This window comes from Podarcis tiliguerta (assembly GCF_965153285.1).
Source record: "Podarcis tiliguerta genome assembly, chromosome: 4".
Classification (NCBI taxonomy): Eukaryota; Metazoa; Chordata; class Lepidosauria; order Squamata; family Lacertidae; genus Podarcis; species Podarcis tiliguerta.
In genome coordinates this window covers 54,308,672-54,329,615 of record NC_139537.1, presented here as the reverse complement: position 1 = coordinate 54,329,615, position 20,944 = coordinate 54,308,672, and the positions used below count along the sequence as shown (strand labels likewise).

At 43.1% G+C, this 20,944-nt stretch overlaps 1 protein-coding gene and 2 long non-coding RNA genes across 3 annotated transcripts in view; all 3 read right to left on the bottom strand.

Moving 5' to 3' along the window:
* LOC310676071 overlaps nt 1-6,909 on the bottom strand; it is a 113,821-nt gene extending 106,912 nt beyond the window's left edge. The window contains exon 1 of the long non-coding RNA XR_014510383.1: nt 6,885-6,909. This is a non-coding gene — a long non-coding RNA (uncharacterized lncRNA). The remainder of the gene's footprint in view (nt 1-6,884) is intronic.
* On the bottom strand, nt 1,097-6,843 carry LOC310676072. Its single transcript, XR_014510384.1, has 3 exons — nt 5,764-6,843; nt 4,288-4,408; nt 1,097-1,274 (listed from the first exon to the last, which is right to left on the bottom strand). It is a non-coding gene; the product is annotated as an uncharacterized lncRNA (long non-coding RNA).
* Nucleotides 6,910-15,478: 8,569 nt separating the features above from the next.
* CRYAA (crystallin alpha A) lies at nt 15,479-20,379 on the bottom strand. Its single transcript, XM_083438845.1, has 3 exons — nt 19,715-20,379; nt 17,881-18,003; nt 15,479-16,549 (listed from the first exon to the last, which is right to left on the bottom strand). Exons 1-3 carry the CDS (start codon nt 19,901-19,903, stop codon nt 16,340-16,342), a joined length of 522 nt encoding a protein of 173 aa, XP_083294971.1. The 5' UTR covers nt 19,904-20,379; the 3' UTR covers nt 15,479-16,339.
* Between the last annotated feature and the right edge of the window lie 565 nt (nt 20,380-20,944).

The following is a 20,944-nucleotide window of genomic DNA, read 5'->3' as shown; positions in this document are numbered from 1 at the left end:
ACACTGTATTAAGCAACAACATGAAAACACAGGCAAGGGTCAAATGCACCATTAGGAAGCAGGCAAAGATGAAAGAGTTGAAAGCAGAGAAGGGGCAAATTAAAAGCTCTTCCCCCCCCCAAAAAAAAAATAATGCCAGCACCTAGAGGGACATATATTTGTACCTTTCAGTTTTAGAGACTTTTCCAGTGATCAGGATGTCTTATAGTTAGGGATGGGCAAATCTGTCAATCTAGAGTTCCTTTCACTTCTCAGTTGTCCCCCCCCATCTGAAATTCATTTCTCTACATTTCCACATCGGCTTACAATTTCTTTTGCAAGTCCTAATTACAAGTCATTAGCATTTGGTGAAACTTTCTCCTAATAAACACAATTTTGTGTAAAGGTAAAATAGGCATATTGTTGCTTTTTGCGAAGCAACTTCCCCATATATATATATATAACATTTTTTCACCAATATGTGCATTTTATGCAAACTTTACCTAAGAAGTGAATTTTTTTGGTACACATTACTTGGCTGGGGAACTGCATTGCAAAATTCAGAACAATGTGAGTTTTGAAAGATTGTGTTTCAGTTCGTATATTATTTCAAGAAATGCAAATTAGTTAGATTTGCCATTAAATGTGAACTGAATTAAATCTCTCCCCATCCTGCTTGTAGTGCATGAGTGCCAAATGTAAATGTTCCTATGCATTACAGAAGTGCCCTAATGATTTTGATACCCCTATCAATGAGGTGTTGCTCTGCCTGTCTGTCAACATATTTCTGGCTTCCCTTAAATACCTATGTATTCTATTTCCTCTGAAGCATGGACACATTTATGTCCCTCTCTGTGAAAGTTCCCTCCCCATGATTTACAAGTGGTTCTGTTTGATTGTAATTTATCTGAATCATGTCTTAAAATGTGCTAGGGACACTTCTACAAGGAAATATAAATAAACAAATCCCTGTTCCAAATCCCAACTAAAATTTAAAAATGTGTTTGTGTGTATATATGTTAAGGATTCATATTCATCATCATTTGTCACAAGATAAAAGTATTTAATTCAATGTTAAAATTAAGAACTCAAATGAAGAGAGGAGAAAAACCAAAGATCTGAGCAAAAAACAAATACTGTACTGTATTTATTAAATGAGAATGATATAAAAATCATCAGTGAAAAGCAAATGGATTATGCAAAGCCCTCTAGGTAATATTGTCTAGATTCAGTTTTCAGGCTTTTGTTCTTGTAGATGTTGCTGGTGTGACAAAGCATCTCTCTGTTTTTACCTCCTGTGGGGAATATAATCACAATTATCAAGCCTGAAATGATAAGTGCATTGACCCTGAGAAAATGGCAAGATCTAAAGGGTGAAAAGCCCTGTGCAGTATTAGACACGGAGTCAAGGAAATCTAAATATTCGAGGAAGGGGATGTGTCAATAGTTTAGGGCAAGATGGAGCAGATAAAATACGCAAATTAACCAGAATGGAATTCAGGTGAATTGTTTGCTGTGGTGAATAGAGTGTCATCATAAATATGTTCCTTGAACCATCTGACCACAAAATTTCTGTACAGCTTTACCTAGTCTCAGGTTGCACTGAATTTACTTCAAAGTGCAGTTGTTCAGTCTGCTCAGTTATGAAATAAATAAAAAACCTAGCCAGGCATAACAATAGTACACTATTTAAATACAAAGCAAATCGTCAAATGGTAGCTTCCAAAGACAGGCAATGCCTGACATGGTGGGAGCATTCAAGCTGCAATTTACCCCACCTAGAGTCTGAAGTGGTTCAGTCCAGGAGCAGCCATTCCACATTATACTTCTGAATATAATTTATATCCAAGACATTTGAATTATCTCCTACACACTAATGTGGTTCTTTACCAATGGGGAATATGCCTCTTCTGCCATACTGATCAAAAATATTAAAGGTGGGGGAGGGGGAGGTAAGTGGGACAATACTAAAACTATAAAGGAGTCCTTCTCCTGAAGGTGATATTGAAAGGGAAAGAGTTTTAAAAGGATAATTCTTAGTTCTGTATAACGTACAAGAGAAGAGCCATAGTTCAGTAGTGAAGCAAGCTAAACACACAAGAGCCATAACAAGGTCATAGCCTATTTAAACATTGCTTCAAAAATCTTCATAGGGAGCAATTCATAAATGAAAATGAGGTTATAAGCAGCAACAATATTCTAGAAGAAAATAACACTTGCTAGGACTGATTCATGCTTGTTCTGTGACTGATAAATCTTTTCAGCTCTCTAGATTTTTGTAAATATTGTATGCATATTTTGTGTGGACAAAAATCTAAAGGTAGTCTAGAATATGTTTTTGATTGAAGTATGTTCCTGAGAGGAAGACCTGTTTCTTTGGGGTTTTTTTTAAGGGAGCACTCAGGTCAATTTTAATGTTAGGCAAGAAGGGAGATGGGGTTAGGGTCAGGGTGTGTAGAGGGGAGTAGCTTCTGTTCTGGAGCAGCAGAAGAGTTGACTGAGTTACTTCACAGAAGAGACCTTTAGGGCTGCTGAGGCATTGTACTTCCACAAGGAGCTAGAGGCAGAATTAAACCAGATTCCACAGAGCACTTTATTGCTATCCAGTAATGTCCTTCCTTATGGCCAGGATCCTCCCTCGATGCTCAGCAAAGGTCCCACAGCCATTTATCATTAATACTCAAGCCAGCATCAACAGGAAGCAATAAAACTGACTGGACCCGCAAGTAAATAACTATTAATTGAAGTTTCCTGGAACCTTAGTGACTCTAAAGGCTGCAGGTGGCTATCACCGCCAGCATTTTTCAAAAAAACAAATCACAAGCTGTTTGCTTTGCATTATCTGATGAACTGATGAAAGTGAGATGCATCGGTAGATTGATGTTTACTGGAATCCCCTCGCCAAAATCTATGTTCTTTTTTATTTCCCTGCTTCAGTAATTAGTCAAATGATGTTAGTGCATTTCTCCTCAAAGCTATATTCACCTTTATGGCATTTGCATGCTAATTTACCAGAAAGCTAGCAAGGTATTTGCATGTTTTTCCATCTAATTTGCCATCAGTACCATTTATAGCAGGTGCAACACTAACAAGCAACTCAAGTAATCAGCCTAGGTAGAGAAGCTTATGAGTTTCATAAAACATTAGTGGCTGGCCGCTCCTTTGTGCACTCCAACCCTGTTAATGCTGCTTTGGAGAAGAAGAAGAAGAAGAAGAAGAAGAAGAAGAAGAAGAAGAAGAAGAAGAAGAAGAAGAAAGAGAAAACTGAAGTCAGTGGAAATGGCAGATTTGGGCATTAGCATTGGGGGCATTGGGAAGAAGTATAAAGCATGTTCTTTTGTGCAGTAGTAATAGCCAACAGTACTAACTGTTCACAACCTTGTCCTAGCCCAGGTACCTGGAATTAAGTTCTGTTACTTCAGTGACGTGTAAGGGAGGATGTTGTTAAGTGAGTCACCTGGGAAACTTTCTTCACTACCCAGTTAACAAGAGCAGAAAGGGCTGTAGGGGGAGGTCCATACCCAAGCAGCAGAGCACATGCTTTGCACATAGAAGGTGCCACATTTAATTCCCAGCATCTCCGCATACTGCTAGGAAGGCTCTTTCATGGAAAACTGCTCCCAGTCTGTGCCAACAGTATTGAATTAGATGGGCCTATGGTCTGTCCAGGGCCCCATTTGCACTATACATTTAAAGCAGTATCATCCCACTTTGAGCTTCACCCAGAGAACCCTGGGAACTATAGCTTGTGGTGCTGAAAGTTGTCAGGAGACCTCTTTTCCACCCACAGAGCTGCAATCCCCAGAGTTTGGAAGAGAGACTGATTGCTAAACTGAGCTGGAAATGTGAGCTGTTTGTTCCAACTGTTGAGTGAGCAGCTGACTGGCGCCCCTACACCTAATAACCAAAGGTGGATTTAGGAGAGCACGACGGGTTCGGTCACAGAGCTTCTGGTGCAGAGCTTCTGGTGTGCAACTGCAGGCACCGCAACTATGATGTCCTATGGGAGGCGATAGGTGGGGGGTGCTGGCTTTTGGCATTGCACAGGGCACCACTGAAATTTGAGACAGACGCCAAGGTCCGCCACTGGGCAGGCACCTGCATGGACCATGCTGTGCTTGGTTGGAGGCCTGAGATCCAATCACTCACTCACGGATCCATTGATCCAAGGGTATCTTATTCAGATACCTTCAGAGAAGATGCAGCTGTACCACTGTACTCTCACACCACAATTGTGCAGCTTATGACTTGCTTGTGTGGTCCCCCACCCCCAGAAGGTAAGCAATAAACAGACATAGTTCAACCCACTGGATAATTCCTCCAGTAATAAAGTAATGCTCAGGTGCTTCATAAGGCAATACAAGGCCAGGACAGTGTGGGGAATCTTTGCTGGTCCCAAGCACTCCATCCTCCTCATCTGGGTTTGGACCTGAAAGACCCAGCAAAAGTATGGGTAAGTTGTGAGCAAGTGAAATTTGTGACACTTCACAACAGCATTGCTGACCATGGGGCACTGCTGTTAAGGCAGGCATGTCCAAAGTCCGTTTTGGGGGTCTAATCCGGCCCGCCGGTCAGTTTAATCTGGCCCCTGTGGCAGTTTACCCTGGGGTAAAATCCTAAAAAACAACAACAACTTCAATCCCCCCAAAAAAGGTTAACAACTTTGGTCGGCCCTCACGGCCCTTCACTTCATCAAACCTGGCCCGCTTTGAAAAAAATTTGGACACCACTGTGTTAAGGCATCAGCCATCAGCCTTGGCTTCAAGCTTTCTGGCCTTCTGACGCTTGAGCCAATGTGAGATAGCCTTAACTCTGTTCTTAAACTAACTAATATATATATATATGGGTTTGGAATCAGACAGAGGTAGTTGAACTTAGGTCCCCTTGAAATAACAGAGACAAGTACTGTAAGTCAGGACTTTTAAGTCCTGTTGATTTCAATAACAATCGAAGTAACTTAGCCTGAATCCAATCCATAATTTATATTTTTGTTTGCAATATGTGTATGCTCACATATACGTTTCTACCCATGGAAGGGCGTGTTCTGTTATCGCAAGTGGAGAGCCCCAGGGTTCATGACCTACTTTGCCTGCCACTCAGTCCATTAGTAACACAGACTTTCAGGCATGCAGTGATGTCAGGGCTGTCAAGATCAATTAAAAACCTGTCCAATCCTTGCTGTCACATTAGCTTCAAGTCATTTCTGTCTCCTGTGTTTGTGTGTGTTTAAGTGCGTTTCCTGTCAGATTTTGTAGTTTTGAAAAAATCTGACAGATGCTGTGCAGAACAGTTCTATAAACAGGACTTCAGACAACCTTTGCCAGGAGGAAGCATGTTTTCCAGATCAAAGCCAATGTTTTAATTTTACACAAAAATGCCGTCCTTCCTTCTCCCTGTACTACCTAGGATGCAGAGGATTTAGCAAAATGGTAGAAAGTGAAACTCTTAACTGGAAATGGAGAATCTACTCTAAGGAAAGTGGGTATCTTTTCCCTCTGGAACCTGGTCTGGCCCTACCATTAGGCAGAGTGAGGCAGCCCAGTCAGGCAGCAGATGCTGGGAGGGGGCAGGGGAGAGAGCAAGGAGTGGTGGCAAAGTCTTGGAGGGCAGAGCTATGTGTACCATATGGCCTGACCTGCACCCCTAAGCTAGCCCTGTTGCCCTCAGGTGCAGTGGAGGACACTGTTGCTCACTTCAGTGTTGAAGTAAGGTTCAATTGCCAGTCTGGTTGGCTTCTGTATGTTGAATGGAGGGAGCCATCTTGTATTTCATCTTGCCTTTTACCTCAGGCTGTAAAATGGCTTGAGCTGGCTCTGTCTGGAACCCTTCCATGCTCTTCTCAGAAAGTCAGCAATGTGTTGAAGTAATGGCTCTTATGGCTCAAAGTTGGACTGCCCAGAACTGCTTTTGAACCATATTTTCCAGTTCTTGCACCTATGGAGAGAACCTTTGTGAGTTTAGGTGACACAACAGTGTCAAGGCCTTGACAGGTCTTGCTTTCCTTTTTGTCACAGGTCGCTGCGGTAGGAAATAGTGCATCTGCCCAAATGAATATAATCGTGAACCTGGCCAAATGGATGAAAACTGCATATCAGAATGAAGGACATGATTAAACTATAGTATAGAACATGCTGCCACAAGCTGTAGTGATGGACGCCAAGTTGTACAGCTTCCAAAGGGGATTAGATAGATTCATAGAGGATAACACTATTAGTGGCTATATGTTCTGGCCAGTCTAAGGGGCCCCATGCTTCTGGAAAGCAGTTGCTGGGCTTCATAAGAAGAAGAGTGCTGCTCATGCCTTGCTTGTGGGTTTCCCATAAGCATCTGGGTGGCGACTGTGAGAACAGAATGTTGAGCAGGATTCCTCTTAGGTTCTTACAAAAGCATTGCAACTGCAGAATCCAGATTTCAATTTTAAAACATCAGATTGCAGCCGTGTAGACCAAGTCACCACATTCCTGATGTTTAGAGCACACCCCCATAGGAACACGGAAGAGGTTATGGGGAGTCAGAATCCCAGGTAGATGAGGCAAAGTCCTCACAGTGATTTTAGCTCATGGTCAGTTTAGTACCTGCACGCCAGTCAAGATTTGCTAAGAGCTTAGGGACAACTTAAACACAGTTTTGCACAACACAGTTTTGCTATAAGTGTTTACAATTGCACACACACACACACACACACACACACACACAGAGAGAGAGAGAGAGAGAGAGAGAGAGCCTTGTTTACAATTACAACTCTGCCTGAATCATGCTCTTTGTGTCCTGATTGAGTCAGATGAGTGGGGGTATCCTACAGGGCAATATGAGGAAGCCTGAAATTGAACAGGGACAGATAACTCAGCTCCATGAGTCAAAAGGGCTTTGGTGGTTTCCTCTATTCATGGATCACGTTGCCTGGCCTGCCTGCCTGCCTGCCTGCCTGGCCTCTCTCCTTCTTCCCAACGCTTTCCCCCACCCCGTCCCCTCCTCTGGTGGAGCCACCTGCCGGGCAGTGAGGGGCTGGCAGTGGCTGCGGTGGCTGGAGCTGGGCTGGGTTGAGCGCAGACCCAGTGGAGGGGAGGCAAGGCCCAGGACTGAGGCAGTGGTTCCCTCCAGATTGGACTCCCAATTTTCCCCCTCCTGCTCCTGCTCCCTTCTTCCTTCTTTTCCTCCCTTCCCCCTTTTTGGGAATCCCAGAAGTTTGTGTTTTAATAACTACCTGTTGTAGCCTGATCATACAGTGAAGCGCATGCATGTGCAACAGACACGTTTCCTGAGAATGCAATTTAACCCTACGTATGCAGCCAAGGTAAAGGTAAAGGTACCCCTGCCCGTACGGGCCAGTCTTGACAGACTCTAGGGTTGTGCGCCCATCTCACTCAAAGCGGCCAAGGGCCAGCGCTGTCCGAAGACACTTCCGGGTCACGTGGCCAGCGTGACATCGCTGCTCTGGCGAGCCAGAGCCACACACGGAAACACCGTTTACCTTCCCGCTAGTAAGCGGTCCCTATTTATCTACTTGCACCCAGGGGTGCTTTCGAACTGCTAGGTTGGCAGGCGCTGGGACCGAACAACGGGAGCGCACCCCGCCGCGGGGATTCGAACCGCCGACCTTTCGATCGGCAAGCCCTAGGCGCTGAGGCTTTTACCCACAGCGCCACCCACGTCCCCAAACTAACCAAACTAACCAGCAAATTCCATTATTGCCCATTTAAGTTCATTAATCCTTCAATATTTGTGCCCAGAGGAACTTCTGAGTGTTCTTGCTAATATTCACAAATTCAGCCACACTCCCTGTATATATCAGTGACTTGCAAAATGGGGACTTGCACATTTCCAGCAAACCAAGTGAGATAAACCTCAAAAGGTACTTTAAAAACAAGTATTTTCGTATCACTTCACTCCAGAGGGTTGTTATGCCTCTAGCATTTTAAGTAAAATGTAACTCATAATCAGAAGCAAAGGTCATTTCATATCTACTGCATGAGGAATGTGCTCTGCTGACTACATTTATGCGAAGCACATCAGGCAGAACAAATATTTTGAAGTTCTTCAATAAATAGTTTTCGCACCTTTTTTGCTCACTTGGTTTGTTGATTTTGGAAGCTGGTGCTGCTCTCCTTTCTTTCGTTTTTGTTGACTCTTACATATCTCCCCTTCACTTAAGATGGCTGCAGAAGCCCATTATTCTTTGGACCCCTCTTTTCTGTGAGAAAATGGAGGACAGTGAATCATGGCCAGAACACTCTAATTGAATCCTCCATCTCACTCTGAAATGAATTTAATTGGTTGGCTGGTGTGACAAGGAGCAAATTTCAAGTAGTTCCTTGTGAAGCTCTTTGGTTTTGTTGAAATCACCTTGCATTGACAAGCAAGAATAACCTGAGGTTTTAACATCGTTATGGGTATTTTATTTTATGTTGTTTTGTTTTTGCCCTCTTGGCTCCTGAGTTAGGGGAGAAGAAAACAATTGGGAAAAGCAGTATTTATTTTGGAAGGCTGCACATCTTTACTTCAGAATGTCTGTTTTTGCAAAGTTGCTTCAGTTCAACCTCCTCATCCCCATCCATGCTTTCAACATTAAAAGTTCTTTTATGTGGCATTATGTGGTGAAGTAACTGACCACTCGGCTAAGTATAGTGTAGTCATTGCCTAGTTCAACTTCAGATGTGGCCCAAGCCACTGTAATTGACCTGAAGAAATATTGTTGTCATTCTTGCCTATTGCACTGAAGGAGAGTTACCTACAGAGCCACAAACAAACCATCATTTAAAGGGTGGGGGAGTTTGTAGCCCATATAATTGAATAGAATTTCCCTGTCCAAATCCACAATCCTTTAAATGCTCCAGAATTCAGTAAGAATTCAGGCTGCTTACACCCTAGCCCACTTGTAGAATAAAAAAAAAAAAAAACCACCCACTTTTTTTTCTCAATTTGGAATCATTTGAACTCATCCTTTCAATCTAGATTGATTCTGGATCCTGCCACCCACAAGGGTAGACATGGTTTCAAGAGAACTACTGCAGCCTATATTTCCCCCCTTCATTCAATATCTCAAATATTTGCTAAAGTCTGACATTCATTAATTTATTGGGTTGGCAGGTTTCTCTCTCTCCCTCCCCCCCCCCCCGTTCATAATAGTATATCTGATGTTAAAATGTATATTGGGCTGCATAAACACTATTTATTTAAAGCACGTTCTGCCCTCCCACAAGAATCCTGGGAACTGCAGCTTACCCCTCACCATTCTACAACTCCCAGCGTACAGTCCCCAGAATTATTTGGGAGCGCTTTAAAAATATGCTGTGTGTACACAGCCTTGGTCTCTCTATCCTACATTTGCAACATTTGCACACAAGTAACACAGTTCAAAAGTGAAAAGAGACATTGAAGGCAGTATAAGAGTACATGCCTTCTCCTGTCTTTGCTCCTTTCGGTCCATTTAAGGCAGGCATGACCAAACTTGGGCCCTTTAGCTGTTTTGGGACTACAACTCCCATCATCCCTAGCTAACAGGACCAGTGGTCAGGGATGGTGGGAATTGTAGTCCCAAGACAGCTGACGGGCCAAGTTTGGCCATGCCTGATTTAGGGTTTGATGTCACAAAACAAAGGAACACAGGGTGCTTCCTTATGCTGAGAGTCAGGCTGTTTTGGTCTGTCTAGCAGTGACTGGCAGAAACGCTCCAGGATTTCAGACAGAAAAGGCTCCCAGCCCTACCTGGAGATGTCAGGCTTGAACTTGGGACCCTGGGCCTGCAAAGCACGCAGGTGCTGTGCCCCTGAGCCACAGCCCTTCCCCCAATAAGTCAGGGTTTTAAAATGGCCACGGCATCAAGTGACCACTTTGCCATTCAGGCTGGTTGCTGCCAGAAGAACTGGTACAAACCAGACACAGTGCAAAGTTAATAGATAACTAGGGTCTTGAGGGGAACCTGGGAGATAGCCAGAATAACAGTGCCCAGCCACTTAATTAGCAAGCGCGGTAATTTAGGATGGGCACTACCTGGAAGCGTTACAGAAGACCTCGTTGACCGCCGCATGCCTCTCGGAGACACGAGCAACGGTCATTACCGCCACAGCAAATGCTGAAAGAACCGAGCCTTTGAGCGCAGCTTGACACTGCTGTAATCAAGTGCTGCTCTTAATGTACTCCTGCAAATAATCCTCGCTCGTGTCACGTGCCGGCAGCAAAGTGCTGCAGCAGGGCCCCCCTCTGGAAGGCAGACTTATTTCCAACCTTCGTTTTTTCGCTGAAGGAAGGACATTTGTGCCATTGTGCAAGGCTTAGCCAAATTGGTTGGGCCTGCCGCTTTTTGCAGCTCTCGCTGCAGGGCGGTGTCACTTTAGCCACACGGGTTTGGGGTAATGTGATTGGTGTGATTAATGCTAGCAGCTTGGCTCAAGGTGTGTGTAGTGCTGCTCTTTCCTCAGCTGAAAAACAAGACGGGCTTGTCATTTTCCAGAACAAAGGCAGGAAACATCGAGAGCAGCAGCAGCAGCAGGACTCAGTATGGTAGTTTACTGCTTGATCGAGCTCTGCTTTCTGTGGAAGAACAAAAGGAGCAGGATCGGCTACCATATATGGTGCTGTTTAAATGGCATAGGCCAGTCTCCCCCAAGCTGGCGCCCTCCAGGTGTCTTGGACTACAGCTCCCATCAGCCCCAGCCAGCACAAAACATCTGGGAGGGAGAGCCAAGTTGGGAAAAGCTGGCACTGATCATTAAGGACCATAATCTCCAAGAAATACGTGTCAAAAACATTTTCATTTTTCCTCATAGTATTTTTGTACTGCTTTAAAATAGCTTGGGATTGGTCAGAAGTGTTTAACTTCATTCAGAATGGTATGATTTATTTATTTTTTAACATAATATATCCACGTATATATATAAAAAAAAATTAAAGGAGGGAATCTCACTGCACACAAATTATCGGTGATATCTAAGCCATACTCAGAATATACCCATTAATTTAAATGAGGGTGCTTAAAGGTCACCCCATGGTTAAAGTCCCGAGACACTATTACTTATTTAGAGAGAACAAATACATTTAGGGAAGGCATTCTGCCTCCATTAAGCCTTCCTGAGCTGTACTAAAAGTGCATTGGGTGCTGTGAAACAGTGTGCTCCATAAATGTTTGTGGCATTTTTCCCCATTATCACACACGAAACAAATTTGGCATAATAAACTAAAACAAAAGTCTAGGTTAGTCAGGGATGAAATCTACATGGCACAGTTGAGTGCCTGTCCCTGCAGAGAGGGTAAACTTTGGGTAAACCACCCAAAATGTATGCTGAAGAGTTTGCTAAAACAGTCATAGCAGATAAAGCTGTTGATAGTAACTACAGTGGTACCTCGGGTTACATATGCTTCAGGTTACATATGCTTCAGGTTACAGACTCTGCTAACCCAGAAATAGTACCTCGGGTTAAGAAATTTGCTTCAGGATGAGAACAGAAATTGTGGTCCAGCGGCACGGCAGCAGCGGGAGGCCCCATTAGCTAAAGTGGTGCTTCAGGTTAAGAACAGTTTCAGGTTAAGAACAGACCTCCAGAACGAATTAAGTACTTAACCCGAGGTACCACTGTAGTTCTAGTTGTGAGGGTGGGGGATGGGGAGGGGCCTCACAAGAGGAGTAGCCTAGGGCCTCTCTTCATCTAAATCCAGCCCTGCCACCTGGTAACAATCTTCCTCACTATGATAAGACATAGTGTATTTCTTTTTAAATTATAGCAATTATTCCTACATTTTTTATTAACGGAAAGATGAGTCCTCTCTTGTTCCTTTTGTGGTGAAGTATTTCCTCATTTTGGGTGATGGAGAAGTGCTGATGGTAGCATCCTTTCTTGCCAACTGGGCAGCGGGGGTGGGGGAGCGAGCGCCAAGGGTCCTCCTTAGTTGGCCACTCTGTGACCCTTTCGTTCCCCCCTGCAATCTGAAATAAAAGCAGAACTTCTACTATTCCAGTGGTGCATGGAAACAGGAGGGGTGAGCAGGAGGTTATCTCTACCATTACTTATCTTCCTTTTAATAGGGGAGAGAGGAGAGGAGAGGAAGCAAAGCTATAATCATGAGTGACAAGAACACCACTCAGCTTTCTGAAAAATAGAAAGGGACCTAATTTCATGAAGGAGGCACACAAGGGCCTCAGATGATGAGTGCAGGGTCCAGGCTGGCTCACATTTCATATGAAGCGTTTTACCCATTATGCTGTGTTCCATTGTTCATCTGTTTTATCTTGTGACTATTTGGAATGTAATTAATGAACATAATTATTGAATTATTGTTTTTAATGAAAGTCGTTGGTTGTGTTGGCAAATTCTTAGCTGGAAATGGCAGTGGGGTGTCATATATGATTAGAAACAAGAAATAAGGCTGAAATTCTGATGCCAGCCTTAGGATACAGTGTAAATGCCGTTCCATCACTGGAATGGAGCTGCCTCCATGGGACAGCGCTTACGCCCCTCAGGAAACCCTAGATATGCCCATGGGGTGTTCCATAGGCATAGACATATTACCAATGGTGGGTCACTGCTGCTAGGGATTTGGAAATGGGGCATGTCAGGGCCATGCTGGGGTGGATCACAAGATGTCTTAGAACCACAAGATCCAGTTGATCAGGAAGATGGTGTTTGACCTGTTTTAGATAGGGCCAAAATTCATCCTATTAAAGGACCAGGAACTACTATTAATTCTGGCCTTAAGTGTGTCCTTCAGGTTATCCCTTGTTTAGACTGTGTACACATCACTAGCTTTAAAAGATTGTTCTTTATCTCAATTCAGATCAAAATTGGTTCAGGGCTTGGGACATATAATAATGTGTAAGAAACAACAGGATAGATAGGGGTTGTGGCTATTGTCGCTGTGTACACCACACAGTTCTGCTTTTCCACTGTGGATTTGTAAACAGTCAAAGCAATGTTTGAAAACAGAATGAAAAAATATTTGGCCTGGGTTAAAAATGGGCAGATTAGCTCCCTGTAAACCATATTTACAAGAGATATTTTCAGATGTATTTTCAGGAGAGCTTTTCGGAGAGCAATGACAGGAACTGTGCGGCTAAGGAGCTCCTCGTCACCTGCTAAGCTGCTTATATTTATAAAGAGACATTTTCTCTCAGACAATGTCTACTGCTCTGTTCAACAAAAATGTGGATTTCTGCTGGCTATCCATGACAGAAACATTACTGAATAAGTGGCCACTTTTGCAAACAGTGCATGGACAGAGGATTTTGTATTGTTTGTGGCTGTTAAATTCTAATCAAGCCTTCTGATCCCTGGATCCAGCAAGTGTTAAAATGTAAGCCAAGCTAGCTTCCTGGGTTGAAGGTGATCACCTGGGTGATAGGCCAATAAGAGAACAAAGAAAGGAAGCTCTGTGCCAGACAGCAAATGGGTTGGGGCCCCTCCCTCAACTCAGAGATAATTATAAGGACAAAGCCTGAATTGAGAGGGCAGAGTTTGCTGTAATGTGAGGAAAAAGCTGCAGACTGGAAAACCAGGGAGGCAGAGCACAATGTTTGATTTCGGTTTTAATCCAAGGCTGCAGCTATGGGAGTAGCAGGACCTACTTGGTGTTGATGCTGTGAACCCCTCCATCATAAGCTCAGGTTGTATATGTGTATAAATAAACCATATATCATAAAGACACCACATTCTCCACTATGTTCTCATTCCCAAAGGGAAACACGAAACCTGAGTGAGAGCCTCGGACCCCTGGAATCTCACACTGCTCAGAGATTAGGGTAGCATGCAACAATACCTTGGCAAGACAAGTTTTTATGGCATAACATTGCTAACATTTATAGTATGTTATGTGAAAATAATAACTTTTCTATGATGTATCGTTTAAACAAACTTAAATAGTCTTTCTGCCTAGAGCCGAAGATGTGAATTTGCAGTATGTTCATATTTAGGTTTTAAAAGCTACCATGCCACATTCAGAAAGCACACAACATTCCCCTAAGGGTAGCTATCTCTGTTCTAAATGCTGAATTGATCTGCAATTATTTGGTGGAGATTTTCTCCCTATTTTATGGAGCATCAAAGAACAGATGCAACTGAGGGGCTGTCAAAAGCAGTATAGAGCCAACTTTGATCCGTTTTGTGCAATTTGTGAAAGTATTGCTATTGGCAGACACCTTTTTCCTTACTAAATGCGGACAGGAGTTTTACTTTAGCTGATTCCCAGAACACATTAGAAATCCCCTTCACAATTTTTGGATTCCCTTACCAGAACTATAGCAAAGCCTGACCTCTTGTGGTAGGTAGAGTGCAAAGCAATTGCTTCACATAAGGCAACCAGCTGCATGATCGCTATCAGATGGTTGGATCTAAACACAGGAATACAACACTGTAGATAAGTCAGAAATTAGATTGGTTTTGCCAAAAGGAAAAACTACAACGAGAAATCCCATTTTAAACAATTCTCACTCTTTGGCGCCTTCTGGTATTCTATGTTTAAAACGCATTCAAATCGCGTTATTGTGATGAATGCAGCTGAGTGCAGTCCATAACGTTAAAAAGGTGTACATAAGTTATTAGAGATAGAGAAAGGCTTATAGGTCTGGAAGATAATGGGAAAGCCATCTAGCCCAGTTCTCACCCAGAGCAGGACCCTCCTTGCCTGAAAGCTTCACTCATTTGACTTTTCACTTGTTTCTGAAGATTGAAAATCTTCTTGTAGAAATGGGCTTGTTTCAGTTCCTAGCACTGCTAACAATATATGATGCTCAAAGCATAGCCTGATTATCGATGTTCAAATGGTAGCCACTTCCTGTCCAGTTAAGAGAGTCCATTCACTCTCCTACTTCAATTCCATACTCTGTCTATGTCAAAAAAGTTGAGTCTCTGGACTGTAAATTCTTCAAGTGCAGGATACCAACCCAATACCTTGTGGCAACAGAATGTATGATACACAATTGTATATGATGCTCAATATAATTATTGCATTTATATTGCATCCTTCCTCCAAGGAGATCAGGGCGATGTACACAGTTCTCTCCCTTGCCCTTTAATTTTCAGAACAACCTTGCAAGTCACCCAGTAAGTTTGCATAGATGGGCAGGGATTGGCATTGCTATACAGTCGTACCTTGTTTTTCAAACAGAATGTGTTCTGGAAGTCCGTCCGACTTCCAAAATGTTCAGAAACCAAGGCACGGCTTCTAATTGGCTGCAGGAGCATCCTGCAGCCAACCAGAAGCTGCGAAAGTCATGCCGGACGTTTAGCTTCCAAGGCAAAGTTTGCAAACCAGAACACCTACTTCCGGGTTTGCGATGTTCAAGTTCCGAGTTGTTTGTGAACTAAGCTGTTCGAAAACCAAGGTACAACTGTTCCTCCCTGGAGAAAGAATAGCTCATACAAGAGAGAGAGAGCACAGTTGCTAGAGCATGAGACTCTTAATCTCAGGATTTTGGGTTCGAGCTCCACGTTGGACAAAAGGTTAGAGAAGGCTTCATGGAGAAACAGAGAGGAGAAGGTGGGCAGGTTGGTGGGGAAAGAAGACACGTTGCTTGTTTCACATTTTCTTTATTGACTGCCACTGGCTGAGTTCTCAGATTGCGCCAGACATCAGTAAAAGAGGTGGAGCTATGTTAGAATTACAGCAAGATTAAGGAAGATGGTGTGATAACACGCAGGCCTGGGGGAAAGCTCAGTAGGGATTTGAAGCCTCAGCACTTGTGATGGACCCCCGAGTGGGTCTGCAAAGACCATGGAGAGGTGTGCTTGTCCTTGCACCAGCAGAGGAAACGACAGTTGATGTTGTAAATGGATGTACTTTTTTCCTCTCTTTCAACTTTGCTAGAAAAAAGTTACAACCCTTCCCAAACACTTTTTGTGGTTCTTCCTCCTTTTAAAAAGTGCATGGCACATTCGTTACAAGTACCACCCACTCTTTCTTCCTCTTCTTCTCCCCTCTCACTAATCAGCTTAGCTCTCGCTTGCTCTTAATTACTTTAGGGTAGAACAAGCCTGTACTGTTGCTTTCGCTGCACCAAACTTAGCATTAACAATTGATGCATTGAGAGCTAATGCTGCTGTCTGGCCAGCTCTTGTGTTTGGGGCTTGGCAGATGTTTATCCAAACTAGCACAGCATCCTAGACCATTTCAGCAAGTATGTCAGATCTGCTGCAGCACCCTTTCGCCTTCCACGTTGTCACCCTGATATCACAAGGTTTTAGGCTTCAGCTTCAAAGTCCTCTAGCCGCTCACCCGGCCTCTCATTCCATCCAAGAGAAAAATTAGAACAAAAAAGAGAAAGAGAGAGAAACCCTTCTAGATATTCACTGATATCTATGTAATGGCTCTGTGAATGAGGCCTGCAAGTGAAGTGTGACAGCCTGGATGCTTCTTCAGCAGCAGCAGGTTCAGCCTAGGAAGAAGGAGCCGAGGTTGGCTTCTCCTCACGGGATACAGGGATGGGTCTCTCGCTGTGGCTGGGGTCAGTGTTGGACTGGACCTTGGGAGCCGAGAAGGTCAGCATGCCATCAGCAGAGAGAGAGCAGGTGATGGCCGCTTGGTCCACATTGGATGGGAAGCGGTACCGACGGTGGAATTCACGGGAAATATACCCATGGTCATCCTGACAAGAGACAAAAGAAATCGAGAGCATTACTTTTTTTAAAAAAAAATTGCAGCTGTCCTGTGAGATAAAGTAATCAGTATTTTAACTGCAGAGATAGAGAACTCAGGCTGAACGGCTTGCCAAACGCCTCCTCAGCTGTAACTTAAAGGGGAGTCTCGGATACAAAATGGAGTTCTCAGAGTGGTTTAACAGTCAATCCCTCCTCAAAGGGAACTCTGGGAATTATAGCTCTGGGAGGGGACTAGGGGGTCTCCCAACAACTCTCAGCACCCTTAACAAACTACAGCTCCCAGGATTTTGGGGGGAAGTCACAACTGTTTAAAGTGGCATGATTCTGCTTTAAATGTATAGTGCAGATGGTGCCTAAGATTTCCACTCACTGAGCGTGGTTGTAGGCCTTGGGGTATTCCTGCCTTCCATTTTTTGAAGGCTTTCCATTTCAGATGTAGTAATTTCCAAGTTCAAGGCTCTTGATTCCTTCTTGTGTCTTGTTTTAACACTTCTCATTTGTGCTGGCTTATAAAAGCTCAGCCTTTGCAGTTGATTCAGAGCTACTAACCACTGGGAAATCCTCCCCAATTGGGCTTCTATTGACTTTTTACCTAGTGTACCGCCTAAAATTAATTTCTAGCTTTGCTAATTTAAGACTAATTTGTCCTTACTTTGTTCTTTGCCTCACAAAGAAAACATTGGAATGATTGGATTGTGACACACACACACACACACACACACACTTTCTTTGTCCTAAGAGTCATGGACTGACCTGAAACCAATTAGCACCCAAGGCAAGCTAATCTCATTTAGTCTTCAAGTCTCCAGCCCAGTCAAGCCATTCTTATCTCTCCACAACCACCCAGTGCCCAACTTGCAGGTTTTACTTAACATCCAGCTGGATGAAGGGTTATGAGCAACTTGAAAACTTGCTCATTATTTTTTTATACCTCGATTGGCTTCAGTAAAGGTACTGCACTACTGTAGATTTTGGATTTTGTTTTCTATGGACCAACCCAGCTATCTATCCTGTTTCAGAGTTATTAAAGTGCAGACATTTTCTTGGAATTTCAGATTACATTACATTATTTCTGTACTGGAAAAAAATAATTACCCAGTGATGCCCACTGTCATCTAAGTGCTATGGAGTACATGATGAAAGAAAATGGATTTTTAAAAATCCTAACCATAACAGTATGTATCACCAAATCTGACATTTGTGCTTTCCTAAAGCAGATGCATACACCTCTGAGCAAAATCTCAGTAGTTAATGCTAAATAAAATGAATTTTTCATTCCAGCTGAGTAATTTTTACTTTCTTTATCCCTTCTGCTTACCTGTCTCTCACTGTGTTTGCCATGAATTTCCACAAAGTCTTCAATGACCTTCACACTCAAATCTTCAGGAGAGAAATGTTTTACATCCAAAAAGATTGTAAACTTGTCCCGGTCAGATCTTACCTAAAAGTGAAATAACAAGAAACCACCCCCCAAACAGAATTAGAATTCAAACCGGTTGTTACTAACACTAGACAACACTAGGCAATTATTTAAAGAACAAAGTAGCTTTTAAGTCATATCATTTACTCTGTGATTATATTTCTCAGATTCCCTGTGAGATAATTTGTGACGGCAAAATCATTAAGACATGTTCTTAAACCCATGAAATTAGCAAGTGTCTTTTTATTATTCTTTTCAGTTTTCAAAAGGATTTGTTTTGAAAAGCAGGTGAGAATTCAGTCTACAACTTGAGTCAGTTCACTCACAATTGGCACCAGTGACTTAACTACTGGTATTCTGGATTGGCAAGTTGGTAGGTTTGGGTGTGATTTTAGGATGCTACATACAATTGCCTAAATGCTGTTTGCAATCCAGCTTGTTTGCAATCCATTCTTCACTCCAGTTATGCCCACTGTACTATTCAGTTTCCGCTGAGTCACTTCAGCATTTATCTGTTTTGTGGATAAATTATTTCTTGCCCCCAGCAACCCAAAGGGTAATCAGAGGCTTTTGGCAATTTTTGCAACTTGCTTGTATGACTCTAAAAACCTGGGCATGCACACACACTGCAGGAGACTTGAGTTTCATGGCTAACTTTTAGAAGCTGCCACTGCTTTTCATCGGCAGAGCTCTTCCTAGATTTCTGAGCCGGTCAGACCATAAATGTACACAGAATATCCAACAAAACCCAATATGGTCACATGTCCTATTGGAATGTTCTGAACACAGCCTGAAAAGTGACATTTTATGAATAACCTTTGAGCTGCTCTTCCCAAGAGACCACTATGCAGCGCATCAAACAAAACTCAAAACCCGCATTTTTAAAAAGGCAACAAAATGTACTTGATTAAGTAAGAATCTGCTTCATTTTTAGGGGAAGGGCCACAGCTCAGTGTTACGGAATCTGCTTTGCATGCACAATGTCTCAGGTTCAATTGGATAGCTCAGTTAGTTAGAGTGTGGTGCTGATAATGCCAAGGTTACAGTTTGATCCCCCATAAGGGACAGCTGCATATTCCTGCATTGCAGGGGGTTGGACTAGATGATTCTCAGGGTCCCCTCCAAATCCACAGTACTATGAATCCATGAAATGCAACAATATACAAAGTCCCCAGCATCTCCAGGTAGGGCTGGCAGAAACCCTGTAGAGCTACTGCCAGTTATTCTGGACCAGGGATTGGGAATCTAGCTATCCAGACAGTCCTGGACTCCAATTCCCATCATCCCTAGCCACCATGGCCAATGGTCAGAAATGATGGGAGCAATATCTAGGTCACAGGTTCCCCATCCCTGATGTAGACAATACTAAGCTAGTCAGACCAATTTCTGACTCAGAATAAAGCACCTTCCTATGTGGTTGTTTTTTTTTAAACCTACCTAATTTGTAAGTGACACAGAGATCATCTAAACATGCGACACACTCCCTTCAGATAGTTAAGAGATGTTAAAATACGATTTTCCAATTCTGCTTATTTTTCTTAAAACTGTTATCACATAAATCCTGAACTACAGTTTCTGTCAAATATTGTTCTTTCTAGCACCTTATCAATCTATCCCGTTCAATATGGGATTAAACTGATTAAACCATGCAACACACCTGGTGGTGTGCAAAAAGTTTGCTTTTTTTTAAAAAAAAGAGAGCTTCAAATGTATTCAGGAACACGAATCTTACCTCAGAGACACCTGACTCCAGAACGGTGCGGAAGAGAGATTGCCTGTAGTATGGGCTGATGGTCGAGGAAAGCAAAGGCAGGAGATCATATTCAAAAAGACCTTCTCCAAAAAACTGATCAAACAAACGGCTTGGAATTAAAGGTCCAAGAGCCCGTTTGAACCAGGGGTGCTGAATGGTAATATCCATGGTCTCTGCTGCTGCAAGTTTGGCGGTGGAGAGGAGACAGTGCAGTCACTTTGTGACAGTGAAGTCTTTGCTGGACTGCACAGTGGAGGTGTAGAAAACTTCCCTCTATATATACGACTTTCACAGAATGAAGGCATTAGTGGGATTTCTCTGGAAAGACATGATCTCATGATGAAGGCCAATCTGGTCAGCAGAAATTGTAGGGGCTGACCCGAGAGTGACAGTCTGGTTAGAATCAGTGCCAGATATCTCTCTGAACAGCAGCTGGCTGGCCTGCAGCATTCTGCGGACATAGGAGGGTATCACCACGGCCCGGCAGTACAGAACACCAACCCTCACCTACACGAGCCGTTCCAAAAGACTGTTATTGTCGTTGACATTACTGTGGAACATTTTAACAAGAAAACTCACTAGCCTTTTTTTACTCGCATGTTGGTTTGGTGTTCGCCCGAGAGGGAAGAAAGCAAATATTTTACACTGTATACTTTACCTCTCCACCCCCCCCCCACACCCAAAAAAGAGAGAGGGTTTCCACTAAATGACAGAAAATAGGAGGCATGCTTCCAGACTGTTACTGGTTTCAGGTAGGGTTCAATCATACGCTAGCAAATTCAGGCTGAGTATTTAAAGTTGATTTGAAATAACTGGCTTGCTCTGCTCCCAGCACCTCATGCTGGGAGGCGCAAATTTTGGGCCCTTGGAGTGGTGTTATCCTCTAGGAACTGAGTCACTTCACTGGATACAGAAACATTCCTGAAGGCCTCCCAGTTGTGAAAACTGCAAAGAGGGCCTTGAAACGCTTTTGAGGTGTTACCATCCAAGGGAGGTCTTGAAACAGGTCCTTATCTGGAAGCCTGTCTGTTGTCTGCTGCTTAGAGCATTCTTTAACACAAGAATAATTATTTATGTACTATATGGTTCTTTGCAAGCATTGCTGAAATGTAGATTTGGCAGTTGTAACAATATTCCGTTTACTTTGTGGCAAACTTCTCATTATCAATATACTGTTGGTACAATAATATATTGTACCATATTGTTTCG